Source organism: Canis lupus, chromosome 14 (genome assembly GCF_003254725.2).
Source record: "Canis lupus dingo isolate Sandy chromosome 14, ASM325472v2, whole genome shotgun sequence".
Taxonomy (NCBI): Eukaryota; Metazoa; Chordata; class Mammalia; order Carnivora; family Canidae; genus Canis; species Canis lupus.
The window spans coordinates 36,935,583-36,951,688 of record NC_064256.1 but is presented as its reverse complement, the minus strand read 5'-3'; the positions used below and the strand labels follow the sequence as shown (position 1 = coordinate 36,951,688).

The 16,106-nt window shown below is 38.7% G+C and overlaps 1 protein-coding gene and 1 non-coding gene across 6 annotated transcripts in view; one reads left to right on the top strand and one right to left on the bottom strand.

The window, feature by feature from the left end:
- The window catches only part of IGF2BP3 (insulin like growth factor 2 mRNA binding protein 3), a 152,337-nt gene that overhangs the window by 36,291 nt on the left and 99,940 nt on the right, over positions 1-16,106 (top strand). For all 5 annotated transcript variants that reach the window (XM_049093708.1, XM_025464363.3, XM_049093711.1 and 2 more), the window contains exon 3: positions 15,277-15,325. In XM_049093708.1, coding sequence (XP_048949665.1) covers positions 15,277-15,325 — 49 coding nt within the window. The remainder of the gene's footprint in view (positions 1-15,276; positions 15,326-16,106) is intronic.
- Positions 11,297-11,402, bottom strand: LOC112670929 (U6 spliceosomal RNA). Its single transcript, XR_003143307.1, has one exon. It is a non-coding gene; the product is annotated as a U6 spliceosomal RNA (small nuclear RNA).

The following is a 16,106-nucleotide window of genomic DNA, read 5'->3' as shown; positions in this document are numbered from 1 at the left end:
TGTCCCCAGAGGACACTATAGGTCTAGAGAATGGATCATATTTAGGTATGCTTTATTATTATTTTTAATTGGCAAACATGTCATAAGCAAGATATGAGAATGTTTTAATGTGTGGCCAAATTGTATTTGTTTAAGGGAATAACAGATTCAAGTAGTTTTTTCATACGAGTTCAAGTATATGGTGAGGAGCATGTTGCATTGAAGTGAAACATAGATTCTTCAACCTCTTCTTCCTTAAGTAGTGTAAACATACCTGGTTTTGTTTTTTTACCTCACCAGAAAGTAAAGTAGCTTATTAAGCAGGAAAAAATGGGCTGCTTTCAGCATGGTAAGGTAGCATTTATATTAATTATTTATGCACCTTGCTGGAAGAAGGATTATCTGCAAAGTGGTATATGCTTATATTTTGGGAGAAAAGCAAGAGTTGGGTTACCTAACTACAAGGTATGTCAGACCAAGATGTTTGGATCAAGCTTATCTACCTTCTTTGTTTTCTTGCTACATAAGAATTCTTAAAGACTTATTTATTATTTTTAAAAATTTATTTGACAGTGAGAGCATGCAAGCAGGGGGGAGGGCAAAGGAAGAGAAGCAGACTCCTGGCTGAGTGTGGAACCTGACACAGGGTTCAATCACATGACCCATCATGACCTGAGCTGAAATTGAGAGTTAGACGCTTTATCAGCTGAGCCTTTCAGGCACCCAAGAGTTCTTGACTTACATGAAACTGAGAATTTTCATACTGATTGTCTTGTGAGCAATTAACAGTTGTTTGCTTATTTAACAGGCACCCAAGAGTTCTTGACTTACATGAAACTGAGAATTTTCATACTGATTGTCTTGTGAGCAATTAACAGTTGTTTGCTTATTTAACTTGCTTGATTATACAAAACATTGAAATTGTGAGTATAAACCATGTGGATTGGTTGTATAACTCCTTAGAAATAAGGCATCTATACTCTTTCTTCAGACTCTCAGTGTGGTAATTGTAGTTTCTACAGTTCATGAGTAGGTCATAGAACTTAATAATGATAAACATCAACCTTTCCTCTTAAAAACAACAACAAAACCAAAATCCAAGGATTTAGGATTTGCTTTAGATAAGGAGCACATCCAGTTAGCAGTAACATAAAATAAAAAGCATTAATGTAGAAATACCCTTATATTAAAAATGTAGCCGTTTTCCCTCACCTAAAATACAGCACTTTGAAAAGTTGAGTCACCTTGGCTCAGTGGAGCATGTGACTGTTAATCTAAAGTCTTGAATTTGAGCCTCACGTTGAGGGTAGAGTTTATTTAAAAAAAAAAAAAAGTCATTTTAAAACACCTCTTTTTTTTTTTTTTTAAGATTTTATTTGACAGAGCACAAGCAGAGGGAACAGCAGAAGGAGAGGGTGAAGCAGGGAGCCTGTTTTGGGGCTTGATCCCAGGACGAAGATGCTTAACTGGCTTGAGCCACCTAGGCACCCCAAAACACCTCTTCTTGGAGATGCAATTACAGTTTACCTAGTGATGGTGAATTTTAAGTGAGAAATAAGTACTCCCTATGAAACTTGGTTTCTTGATCCTGAAATTCCATTGGCAAAATCTGATGAATTAGTTTTGCATTTGAGTGTCAAGTATACCAGATTTTAAAGAGCTCTGTCCAACTGGAAGATGTGAACTGTATATATATGCAATTTTAACATTTCTAGTAGCTACAATAAGAAGTAAAAATAGATAAAACTAATACTAGTATTTTATACAATTCAATATATCTAAAATGTTTTAACATGTGATTAATATTAAAAATTGTTGGGCAGCCCTGGTGGCGCAGCGGTTTAGCGCCGCCTGCAGCCTGGGGTGTGATCCTGGGGACCCTGGATCGAGTCCCACATTGGGCTTCCTGCATGGAGCCTGCTTCTCCCTCTGCCTGTTCCTCTGCCCCCCTCTCTTTCTGTAAATTAAAAAAAATAAAATTAAAAAAATATTAAAAATTGTTGGGAAATGTTTTTAAGATTTTATTTATTTATTTTAGAGAACGAGATCAAGCATGAGCAGGGGTAGGAGCAGAGGGAGAGCAACAAGCAGGCACCCCCACCCCCACCCCTGCTTGGAGCACAGTTGACACACGGCTTGATCCCACAACCCCAGAATCATGACCTGAGTCAAAATCGAGTTGGACACTTAAATAACAGAGCCACCTAGGTGCTCCCCTTTGAGAAATTTTATATATATTTTTTGTACTAAGCCTTCAAAATCTGTTAAACTTTATACTCACAGAAGAAATCAGTTGAGACAAGACTAGCCACATTTCAAGCCTCATGCGGATCGTGGCTATTCCATTGGACAGAGTTGTTTAAATACAGACAGCTTTTAAAATCACTTTTTAAAATGAGGCTTGCTGGAAAAAATGTATTGGTATTTATAAAATTAATTTAACTGGAAAAATATGGGAATGAGTAATTTTCTTTGCTTTCTTTGGGGGGGGTATGATTAATTTTCTGTGTGACTCAGAGGTTTTGTATCTGAGTATTCCCTGGTGATCACCCTAATTTTCAAGGAAGATAAGTGTAATTTGCTATATTGTATTAATGTACTTTTGAGATATTCAGGCAGCGAGCTTTTTATTTAAATAGTAACTATCTAATGTTCAACTGTGTGTGTTTCTGTGGTTGGCTGAAATATTGGTGGTGACTTTTTTGTTTAAAGGCTCACTTTCAGATCAGTATAAAGACCTACAAAAATCTTACTCAGAAATCAAGGATCAGGGAATCCCTGGTGGCTCAGCGGTTTGATGCCTGCCTTCAGCCCAGGGCGTGATCCTGGAGTCCTGGGATTGAGTCCCGCGTTGGGCTCTCTGCATGGAGCCTGCGTCTCCCTCTGCCTGTGTCTCTGCCTCTCTCTTTGTGTCTTTTGTGAATAAATAAATAAAATCTTAAAAAAAAAAATCAAGGATCAGTTTGTGCCCTTTATTTATTTATTTATGAGAGAGAGAGAGAGAGGCAGAAACACAGGCAGAGGGAGACGCAGGCTCCACGCAGGGAGCCCAGTGTGGGACTCGATCCCAATCCCGGAATCACGGCCTGAGCTGAAGGCAGAGGCTCAAGTGCTGAGCCACCCAGGCGTCCCTGAATTAGATCTGTGAGCATACTACAGCTTTATGAGGAAATAACATAGAGAAAATCCTTGAGTTTAGAGGCTTTGATGTGAGAGACTATCAAGTCAGTGATGAGGCAAGGTTATTCCAGTTGCTACTTTTCACCAGCAGTGTGTATTAAACTTTGTAAAAATTGAGGTGGACCTTTTAAGAGCTACTTCTTAGGCAGCCCCGAGTGGCTCTGCGGTTTAGCGCTGCCTTCAGCCCAGCGCATGATCCTGGAGACCCAGGATCGAGTCCCACATCAGGCTCCCTGCATGGAACCTGCTTCTCCTCTGCCTGTGTCTCTGCCTCTCTCTTTGTGTGTGTCTCTCATGTTAAATAAATAAAATCTTAAAAAAAAAAAAAAAAAAAGCTACTTCTTAAAAGAAAAACATAGTTCATAACTGTATAAAATCAGAAAGGCTATATATAAAATATTGAATACTATTATTAATACAGGTTAATTAATTAGCAATATTGAATTTAGTCATGTTGAACACATTCCTTTTTGGATATGGACTGAATTGGTTGGCGCAGCTGGAATGAAACTCTACAGCTGGTACAGAGTGCCTCCAAGTGGCGGATCAAAGAGGCCACACTATACTGCTGTAAGTCCACAGGCTTGGCTTTTTATTTGAAAATGACTGGTTCATAAGTGGACCATGTGTCCCACTTCTTTGCATAAGAAAATAAGGCAGAGAGAAACCTTGTTACAAGTTAGATTTGGTTTTCTTTTCCTGCCTTCTGCTGGTGTTAGCCTTGTTAGATTGTTAGAGCCTTAGTCTCTTTACCACGTGGGAAATCAGGGATTTCCTTGATTTGTGTAAGTGTTGGTAGAAAGAAGGGGGTCAAAGCCTTTTGGGAGAAATAAGATGAAGAAAATGTACAAATGTACATTCAGGACCTGTAGGTAGTTAGGACAGAAAGTTGCAAGTCTAATATATTTTTGTTTCTTGTATTAGGACTTGACTTTGAAATGTCTGGCTTCAGAAGTACCTGGGTGCCTGTGTATGCAGTTGTCCTGATCTTGAGGCAATTGAGTTAGCCAAGTTTTCAGCATCGTTGCCTTCCTTTATTGGTATTAATATGTAGCCGTGTCCATTTAATGTCAATATTGAGTCGTGACATGTAAATAATCATCGTATGGTTTAAAGCTGTGGGGGTAAAGTGAAAATTTTTGCACAGGATTAACCTATACTTGACCTTTAGGGTGTAATAAAAATCGCAGCCTGTAATCTTTGTGAAGTCATTGGATGTGGTTACGTTGTTGGTTGTATTTTAAGTGAAATCAGAGATTGAATATAGTGTAGTTAAGAGGGTAGACTCTGGAGCCGGAATTCCCAGAGATAGATACTAATGCTGCTACACACGAGCAGTGTATATTTGGATGGGTCAAACTTACGTTTTTTTGTTTTTTTTGAGAGTGAGAGAGCACATACACAGGGGGGGGAGGGGCAGAGGAAGAAGGAGAAGCAGGCTCCCCACTGAGCAGGGAGCTGGATGCAGGGCTTGATTCCAGGACCCCCAGGATCATGACCCAAGCCAAAGGCACTGCTTAACCAACTGAGCTATCCAGGTGCCCGAGTTTTGTTTCCTAATTGATAAAATGCTGACTGTGAAGGATGAAGGAGGTAATAGACACGGTCCGAGGCAGTGTGGCTGCTATGGCAAAATACCACAGACAAGGGGGCTTAAACAATAGACATTTATTTATCATAGTTCTGAGGCTGGGAAGTCGAAGATAAAGGTGCAGTCAGTGCAGTCAGATTCTTTTGGTTCTTGGTAAGAGCCCTGTCTTCCTGACCTGTGGAAAGACACCATCTTGCTCTGGCTCACACGGCCTCTCATCAGCACTGGTCTCTCTCCTCACAAAGATAGTGATCCCGGGGCCCTCAGCTAGCTTAGAAGAAGAAGAGCATGCAACTCTTGATCTTCAGATTCTGAGTTTGAACCCTACGTTCAGTATAGAGATTACTTAAAAAAAATTTTTTTTTATAAAAAAGCTAGTAATTTTATGGGGGCTCCATCCTCATGACCTCATCTAAGCCTGAGTGCTTTTTCCAAAGGCCCCACTTCCTAATGCCATCCATCACATTGGAGGTTAGGGCGGCAACATAGGAATTTTGGGAGGTGAGGGATGTAAGCATTCCATCGGTAACAGTGTTTTCTTGTTTATATTCTTATCTGCTTTCAAACTTTATAGTGAAGAAAAGAACCTAAGGTGAAAGACACTTGGTAGCACCTAGTAATCTAAAGTTTGAATTGGAAGTAATCTGCATGAAGACACAGTTTATTTCTCTTTCAGATAAGGTGTCTATTTTCCAACTGTGGCTTAGGAGCAATGACCATCCTAATAATAGCACTCGAGTGTGACTAGAATGTGTCTTAATATATTATTTTGGACTAAAAGGGACTAGCACTTTATGTAGAAAAAGCTGATTGTAGAGGGGGTTAGGAAGTGTACCAGTTGAACCTGGATTATCATGTCAAAACAGAAAGCAAAGGAGCTCTCATAAATTATTGGAGTCATGTTACAAGATGGAGAAGTCAGTATGAAGATGCTTGCACTGATTGGCCAAAGATGGGGCAATTTGAGCATCAAAAGGGATTAATGCAATGGATTGATACGCCCCAAATACCTAGGACTCTGAATTTATGATGATACTGAAAAGAAATAATCATTTGGTTATCTTTGGATGGTGCCAGAGCATCAACTCATTATTCTGGGAAGTTTGAAATAACAATATCTTTGAACTCCTGAAAGAAGAGATGGAGATGAGGATTTGTATGAAGCTAATTTATTTTGGATATGATTTTAGGAAGCAAGAGTGGGGAATGGGGAATTAGGAAAAGACAATGTGAAAGGTGCTTTACGGAGATTGATATAAGGAAAATGGACCTTAGAGAAAGGTACAGAATGCCTCCCAGCTGAACATGGGCATTTCTCTCCTGGCTAGTTCTCTTCCCTTGTAAACTGTGGATTGTCTTGAGGGTTTCGTGTCTCCTTTGGTTGCAGGCTCCTCCTAATACTCTTCTGAGGATTTGGAGAAAGCCCTGAGGTAAAACAGATGCCTAAGGTGTGTGCTTAGTGATGGAAGGAGGCAGGGCCAACCTCACAGCTGTGGATGCCATCAGAGGTGAAAGAGGGGTTGTAATAAGGAGCACAAAACCATCTACAGAGGGAAAGAATCCTTTATTCTGTCTTCACTGTATTTACTGAGCTTCACACTTCACTGTATTTACTGAATCTATCCAGATATTTGGCAAGGGAAAGTTGTTCCTTTTTTTTTTTTAAATAAAGATTTTAGGGATCCCTGGGTGGCGCAGCAGTTTAGTGCCTGCCTTTGGCCCAGGGCGCAATCCTGGAGACCCGGGATCGAATCCCATGTCGGGCTCCCGGTGCATGGAGCCTGCTTCTCCCTCTGCCTGTATCTCTGCCTCTCTCTCTCTCTCTCTCTCTCTGTGACTATCATAAATAAATAAAAATTAAAAAAAAAAATAAAGATTTTATTTATTTATTTGACAGAACGGGGGAGCAGCAAGCAGAGGGAGAAGCAGGCCCCCTACAGAGCAGAGCTATATTCCAGGACCCTGGGATCATAGATGCTTAGCTGACTGAGCCACCCAAGTGCCCCGGGAAAGTTGTTCTTAATGAAAGAACTCAAGCTAAATTAAAAAGATACAGAAGCCATGTTAAAATGATAAAACTACTTTCAATCTTGAATAAAATAATGAATTTAGGCAGTGATCATCGGTGTTTGTGGCATCATGGGAAGATAGCTAGAGATACACATCTCCTTGTGGAAGTACAAGACACTTTCTTTTCTTTTATGTTTTTCTTTCTTTTTTTTTGTTTCATTTATTCATTATACCCAATGTAGGATTTGAACTCAGGACCCCGAGTTCAAGAGTTGAATGCTCCTCTGACTGAGCCAGCCAGGCACCCCAGTACAAGACACTTCTTGTAGTACATTATTGTCTCTCCCCAAACAAGTGGCAACAACAAAAAGCAAATTGAAACTTCAGATCTAATTACAGAGGGGACAGAGGAGAATATTAAGCACCATCATGGGGGCTGTAATTAGCAAAATCCAGCCAGTGAGAAATTATAGGACAAATGACAGGTTTGCAGTCCCTCTCCCCCCATAAGCTGCAAGGAAAGAAACAGTGGGAAACATTGTGGATTGTGGGACTCGAATCCTAATCAACCAAATGCAATATATGGCTCTTTTGAGATACTGATTGAACAAACGGAATTTTTTTTTTTTTGATTGAAGAAGAACTGTGACTAGGTATTTAATATGAAGTTTTTCTTCATTTTTAAGGACTGATGATAGTATTTTGCCTACTTAAAATCCAGTTTTTAAAAAGATTTTATTCGGTCATGAAATACACGAAGAGAGGCAGAGATATAGGCAGAGGGAGAAGCAGGCTCCTTGCTGAGCAGAGAGCCTGATACAGGACTTGATCCCAAGACCCCAGGATCATGACCGGAGCCGAAGGCAGATGTTCAGCCACTGAGCCACCCAGGTGCCCCTAAAATCGATTTTAAAAGAGATATGAATATTCATAAATAAAAGGTATAAGTGACAAATTTGGAGTAATGAGTACATTCTAGGAGGCAGGCATTTGGAGTGGGAGAGAAGCATGGTTAGCTTCAGTTGTCTTGTTCTGATTATTTGGGCAGGTGGATTCATAGATGTGTAATATTTTTTATAAAGCATAAAAGACCTAGCATATCAAATTCAACATAGTAAACAATTTATTGAAAATGACACAAAAGGGATACAATGGAGAAAATCCAGAATGAGTTATCATGCAGGGCATGTGACCTATCCACAAATAAATGGCAAGAAGAATGTAGATCTAAGAGATAACTCCACACGTGTGCATCTTGAGATTTTTTCTTTCTTTTTTTTTTTTTTTTTTTTTTTTAATTTAGGCTCTGTGCCCAGTGTAGGGCTTGAACTCACAGACTCAGGATCACAAGTAACATGCTCTAGGGACTGAGCCAGCTAGGTGCTCCTCCTCAGGATCTTGATAGGAATAAACAAACTGTATGAATATATTAAGTAATTGGAAATAGAGTGGATATCTGATATCAAGGAATTTCTGTAAATCACTTTGAGGAGCAGTGATGGTTTATTTTATTATTTTTTTAAGATTTTATTCATTTATTCATGCTACAGAGAAGGCAGAGTCATAGGTAGAGGGAGAAAGCAGGCTTCCCACAGGAAGCCCAATGCAGGACTCGATCCAGCACCCTAGGGATCATAGCATGAGCCAAAGGCAGACGTTCAACCACTGAGCCACCAAGGTGCCCACAATGATGTTTTTTTAGTTTCTGTTTCTGTTTTGAGAGAGAGCACTCAGGGTGGTGGTGGGGGGGCGGGGTGGAGGAGGGGGAGAGGGAGGGAATCTTAAGCAGGCTCAATGGCAGGCTTGAGCCCAATATGAGGCTCCATCCCAGGACCATGAGATGATGTCCTGAGCTGAAATGAAAAGTTAGTTACCCAACTGACTGAGCCATCCAGGTGTCCCATAAGCAAAAGTCCTTTTAAAGCTGTTTACTAATGTACTTGAGCATGACAAGCCATGTAAGTGGAACTTCTTGGTACTAGTGTGAGTATAGATAAACAAGGTAAGGTGATCATACTTAATAATTGAACCTGGTATGGGCATATGGAAGTTGATTTTTTTAGTTTGGTGTCAATTTGAATAAAATTAGTTGAAATTTGGGACACCTGGGTGGCTCAGCAGTTGCGTGTCTGCCTTTGGCCCAGGGCGTGATCCTGGAATCCTGGGATCAAGTCCCACATCAGGCTCCCTGCATGGAGCCTGCTTCTCCCTCTGTCTATGTCTCTGCCTCTCTCTGTGTGTGTCTCTCATGAATAAATAAATAAAATCTTAAAAAAAAATTAGTTGAAATTTGTTCCAGGGATTACTAAAGATCTTAAAGATAACCTTTGGAGTCTACATGAGTTTCTTTTTTTCTTTTTTTTTTTTTTTTTTTAGATTTTATTTATTTATTCATAGAGACGCAGAGAGAGAGAGAGAGAGACAGGCAGAGGGAGAAGCAGGCACTATGCAGAGAGCCTGACGTGGGACTCTATCTATCCAGTGTCTCCAGGATCATGCCCTGGGCTGCAGGCGGCGCTAAACCGCTCTGCCACCGGGGCTGCCCCCTACATGAGTTTATTACATCTTTATTCCATAATTAAACTTGCTTCCAGCAAATTGTATTGAAGTCTCATTATAACTAATATTTCAAGCACAATAAGCATTTTTGAAGATTTTTATCTATTATTACCCTAAATAGTAAACTTTACCCCATTTTTCCTTGTGGAGGGAAACTTTTAAATTCTTTATGATTAAATAAACTATGTTGAAGTTTTTTTTTTTTAATGTAATGAATTAATAAAATCATCATTTTTCTGGTTTTTGTCATACTTAAATGTAGTGGTGGTGGTTCTCACTTTTCCTGTGAGCTGTAAGAGAATCTTTGGGATGGGCAGCCCTGGTGGCTTAGCAGTTTAGCGCCGCCTTCGGCTCAGGGCGTGATCCTGGAGACCCGGGATCGAGTCCCATGTCGGGCTCCCTGCATGGGAGCCTGCTTCTCCCTCTGCCTGTGTTTCTGCCTCTCTCTCTGTCTCTCTCATGAATGAATAAATAAAATCTTAAAAAAAAAAAAGAAAATATTTGGGAATATTTGTAGTTTCTGATAGTTTAGATCTTGTGTTTTTCTTCCCCAGGAATAGATGATAACAAATTTTATTTTTTTATTTTTTAGATGATAACAAATTTTAATTTAACTATCATTTGAATGCTTCTCAAGTGCTAAGCACTGTTCCACGTTCTGAACACAACAGAGAATGAGATGGCCCAATTAATTAGTTGCTATTCTAAGGCATGTATATCCTATGACTTAAGTGTGCTTCAGGAGGAGGTAGGACACCAACACACTTTGCAGCTGGTTAAACTGAACTTGAGTGATTAGGTAATCATATGGTAGAAACATATCCATATCTATTTTCTTGACTCTTAACAATTTAGAATTAAACATAAATAGAACCTGATTTTAAAAGCTGAGATTGAAGATCAGTAAAGCAGGTGATAATCCTTTTTTCTTTTTTTAAATAAAAATGAACTTGATTTACTTGTATTTTTTTTTTAATTTTTATTTATTTATGATAGTCACAGAGAGAGAGAGAGAGAGAGAGGCAGAGACACAGGCAGAGGGAGAAGCAGGCTCCATGTACCGGGAGCCTGATGTGGGATTCGATCCCGGGTCTCCAGGATCGCGCCCTGGGCCAAAGGCAGGCGCCAAACCGCTGCGCCACCCAGGGATCCCAACTTGTATTATTTTTTAAATAGAATTTAAACTTGTTTTATTTGTTTAAAATAATCTCTAGACACAATGTGCGGCTCAAACTCATGACCTTGAGATCAAGAGTCACTCGCTGCCACCTGAGCCAGCCAGGCACCCCTGGATTTACTTGTATTGTTAGGGAAAAATCTAAAAACATAATACTGAGCAAAAAAATAACTTGCAAAATTTGTATACAGTAAATTTTTCTATAAAATATATGGAATGCAGGGGCTCCTGGGTGGCTCAGCAGTTGAGCGCCTGCCTCCCTGGGGTCCTGGGATTGAGTCCCACATCAGGCTCCCTAGAGAGAGCCTGCTTTTCCCTCTGCCTGTGTCTTGCCTCTCTGTGTTTCTCTCATGAATAAATAAAATCTTTAAAAATAAATATGGAATGTAGAGTGCCTCGGTGGTTCAGTTGATTGAGCATTTAACTCCTTTTTTTTTCTTTTTTAAAGATTTTATTTATTTATTTGACAGTATAAGCAGAGGGAGCAGCAGAGGGGGAAAGGAAGAGGGAGAAGAGGCTCCTGCTGAGCAGGGAGACTGATGTGGGGCTGGATCCCAGGATCCTGGGATCATGACCTGAGCTGAAAGTAGACGCTTAACCAGCTAAGCCACCCAGGTGCTCCTGAGCATCCAACTCTTGATTTCAACTCAGGTCATGATCTCTGGGTGGTGGGGTTGAGCCCCACATTGGACTCTGCACTCAGCAGGGAGTCTTTTAGAGATTCTTTTTTTCTCCCCCTCTGCCCCTCCTTCCACTTGCATGAGCGTGCTTCTCTTTTTCAAATAAATACTAAAAAAAAAAAAAAAAGGGAACACTTCACAAATTTGTGTGTGTCATCCTTGCCCTGGAGCCATGCTAATCCCTGTATCACTTTAATTCTAGTATATGTGCTGCTGAAGGGAGCACACAGGTAATAGTGTTTTAATTGTGCATAGCCAACTCCATAAGTACAGCAGAATGGGATGAATTGTTCTCAAGTACTTCCCAGAAGTGAGAAGTTTGTGTTTATGTGCTAGATGGTTAGAATTCATGCCTTTGCTTGGTCTCTTTTAATGTTGAGCCTTTTGGCTCTTATACTGTTAAGAGAGGAGCATGGGGTTAGGAGCAGGGGAGAAACTGCAGAGGTTAATGAGCTATGTTACCGGTAAATGGGAAAGAGCAACTCTAGATGTGAAAACACTAACTATATGAAAATCATCTTGATGTTTGTCTAAAATGAAACTTGAGAGAATCAGATGATGGAAATTGGACAGCCATTTAAGGGGAATAATTATTTGTGTTGGCAAAATATGGCTAATAGATTACTTCTAATGTACAAAAAATGGTATTCTATTTAAAGAATTTCTTGGGAACCCTGTGAAATGGTATTTATTTTTGCGATAAGAATAAACATCTGCAAAAAAAAAAAAAAAAAAAGAATAAACATCTGCCAGTTGACCTAAACTCTGTATGCACACTCATATATATACTTCTGGGGAACAGTTTTGATCATGTATATACCTAGGAAAAAAGTCCAGTGGGAATGAATATTTAGTTTCTTAACACTGCTCTGCTAATTCTTACTGATAGGTGCTTGAATAAAACTTAGTACTTTCAGGGGCAACTGAGTGGCTCTGTCAGTTAAGTCTCTGCCTTCAGCTGAGGTCATGATCCCAGGGTCCTGGGATTGAGCCCCATGGTGGGCACCCTGCTCAGCGGGGAACCTGCTTCTCCCTCTCCCTTTGCTCTACACCCTTTCCTGCCTCTGCTCTGCTCTCTCTCTCTCTCAAATCTTAAAAAAACCCATCAACTTAGTACTTGCATGTGTGTAGTAAATCTTATTTCCTTGGTTACTGAGGGTAAATATTACACAATATTGAGTAACTTTTCTGTTAGCTGAAGCAATATATAGTACTTGTGTAATCTGCGTATTAGACATCCTAGCAGACTGTATATATGTGTGTACGTGCACACACGCACATACACACACACACACACACACACACACACACATATGTTTTCAATTTGGGTGTGGCGCTTATTGTGGGACCCAAACTCATGACCTGGAGACGCTGAGATCAAGAGTCCAATGCCTAACTGAGCCACCCAGATGCCCCAGTAGAGTATAGTTATAAAGGTTTTTATGGGAAATATAGTTTATCCTAAAGCAAAAATACAGGGATGCCTGGGTGGCTCGGTTGAGCGTCTGCCGTTGACTCAGGTTGTGATCCTGGAGTCCTGGGATCAAGTCCCACATCGGCTTCCTGCATGGAGCCTGCTTTTCTCTCTGCCTATGTCTGTGCCTCCCTCTCTCTCTCTGTCTCTCATGAATAAATAAATAAAAATCTTAATACTGTATTTTTGCTTTTTTTTAATGTGTCCTGCAGCTTTAACAATTGTTAGAACATAAGTTATTTTCAAACAAATCTCAGACTTAGCATTTCATGTGTAAATTCTGAGGCTGAGGTGGTGGTTGAAATTTTTTTCCCCTTAAATTGACATTCTTACCATCTCTTGGGTGTATTTCCCTGATGATTGTGCTTTGTTTTACTGTCCCATAAAAGTAATGTAAAGCTGCTTTTTCCTTCCTCCTCAAGTTTGTGATTACAAACAGGATGTACCTGAGTTTAGTTAATCTACATGTTCTTTATAGTTCCCTGAAGGATAGGCAGTATCTAGCATTTATTTGTTCTCATGTATTCAGGGGAATACAAGAGACAAAGGACTAGGTTATGAATGTGGTTTAAGTTGTGTTTTGCTGTGGTACTTCAAAATACATGGATTATTTGACCAGGAAAGGGAAACTTCTAATTTTAGAAGTTAAGCAATTTAATTATTTCACTTGATATGCTAAGCCCAGTTTCTAATCTTTTTTTTTTTTTTTAAATAGCTAGTTGACTATAAATTCCTTTCCCTTCTAAGGGGGTGATTTTGTGTGTGGCACCTGTATTACAATTTCACATAATTAATGTCTTTAGCTCCCTTTCTCCCTCTGATAGTGTTGAAGAAGGAGTAGAAGAAAAGTAGATAGATACATTAAATACTGTATATAATTGTTACTTTGTAGCCTCTGTGTGTGTGTGTGTGTGTGTGTATGTGTGTATGCATTTGAACTAAGGTTGGAATTTTTTTTGAGGGTATTGAGATATGAAAGCTTAATGAATCAGAGTGGTTTATAATTACACATCACTGAGTTAGGCAATATCCAAACAATTTATACACATAGATCTAATACCAAAGAGTTTAATGTATGACACAAAGATGCATACATAAGATGCTGAGACATTTACAATTTATCAGGTGTCAATAAAATATCAAAGTGATGAAGTGTTTTGTATATATAACACGTGAATACAAAGAATGCTAAATAACTTTAACAGCAAGTTTGAGCAGGTAAAGAGACAAATTGACAGCATTTTTGATCAGTAAGAGAGGATGCACATTTCCAAATGCCAGCCAGAATTATTTAATTGGAAAGGTTTTAGGCCTAACAAAAATTCCATACACTTAATGAAAGCAGAAATCTTACATATCATATTTTTGAGGATCTTTTCTATAACTCGCGTTAGAAAATTCAAACTTTATTTTTTAAGTTTTTATTTTAATTTAAATTAGTTTATGTACAGTGTTAGTAAGTTCGGTCAGGGATTTTTAATGATATCTGGACCATAGAGTCCCTTGGTAGCCTGAAACTTAAGGACCTCTTAGAATGTTTTTCAATGCATAACATAAAATACATAGGATTATAAAGGAAATCAATTATTTTGAAATACAGTTAGCAAAATATTAAAACTCATAGTGAGTATATACTTCTTAACATAATAAGTTCTGGCAACACATCTAAATTTAACAGCAATGGGTGTAGATTGTAAAAATCTGCATCAAGTTAATATGATATGAATGTCTAATGTATATATATATATTTTTTGTCTAATGTATATTAATGTCAAAATTATAAGTGTGATTCTACTGTGGCTTAATGCCAACATTCACAATTAAAGGAGGTACTAAATTTCAATTAGGGGATAGTGAAAATAAATAGGATTTTTATCCCTCCCCATCTAGGTTCCTTGAAATCTATCTGTGGACCCCTTGACTATGATCTCAAATTAAGAACATCTGTAGTTTGGCTTTGTTTGTGTCTATGTATGCTTAATTTAAGGCTTGAGGGTTTGAATTAGTATATAGTCGCCATACAAAATGTTTCTCAAATATTATAATTTTTAAAAGCCAAATTTAGGGGGTCTTGGCTGGCTCAGTGGTAGAGCATGTAACTCTTGATCTTGCGTTGTAAGTTTGAGTCTCATATTGGGTGTAAAGATTACTTTTAAAATCTTTTTTGTTTTTTAAGGATTTTACTTATTTGTTTATGGGAGAGGCAGAGAGAGAGGCAGAGAGAGAAGCAGGCTCTCTGTGGGGAACCCGATGTGGGACTTGATCCTAGGATGCCCACAAGGATAAGCCAAAGGCAGATGCTCCACCACTGAGCCACCTGGGCATCCTTACTTTAAAAATCTTTAAGAAAAACAAAACAAAAAACAAAAGAAAAAAATTATAATTTTATTGGCTTTAAAATAAGCTATTATCATCCAATGATGCTGGATCTCCAAATGGTCTTAAAATGGTCCTGTGATCAATGTGGTCTCCTTCTTCTTTTTTGGGCTGCATTATCTTATTATACATTGGCTTGTAGTTAATAAAAATAGGTTAAGTAACTTCAAAGCATCCATGTTGATGATTTCATGTCTTTTGGTTTGATATTTTTTTTTTTCTTTTATAAAACATTTTAATTCTTCTGCAGGATCCGGAAACTTCAGATACGGAATATCCCGCCTCACTTACAGTGGGAGGTAAGAATTTCTATATTTAAAGTTAAGATCTCTGTATCTAAACTTACTTTTGTTAATTTTTTCAAGCGTTTTTCTCCTTCCCTCCACTCTGGGCTGTGCTAGAACACAAAATTCCTGTCCAGTGCCTGTCTTGCTGTGGGCTTTTCTTTGCAGGGGCATAGTATCTTTTAAAAATCTGCTCTTTGATATCCTTTAACTGAGTAATTTCCCTCATTCAGTCTCATCCTAACAGAATCTTGTTTGAGATCTTCCTCATGAATTCACCGGTTACATTTAAATATGAAGTTCCTCCTTGGCACATTTTTTAAAGACACATACTTGGTACTTAAGCTGTATTTTAAAATGTTAACTCTGCTTTCTTTTGCTCGGATGGTGGCACTGTAGTAACTGTGTATAAACAAACTACTTAGCACAATTGAATAGTCGTTGCCAATAAATTCCAAAGCATAATAACGATGTCATGGTGAGATTTTGAGACACCAGTAACCGAAGAGATTTTTTTTTTTTTAAATGTTGATTCTTCCTAATGATGGAACCTAAAAATTCTGAAAACCTACCTTGGAGAGGTGATACAGAGAAAACTGCTTAGCTTTTATGTATTTTTAATGTAAAAATCAGGAGTACTAGTTTGGTGTGTTTCACATTAGTCTTTTGAAATGACATTTGATGAGTCAGACATTAAACCCAAAACCTTCACCAAAATGCAAAGTATGGTTGAAAGGTTTCTTTGGTGGTTCATAAAGGCAGGTTGGTCCAAGGTGTGATTCTCCCAAGGTCCCAG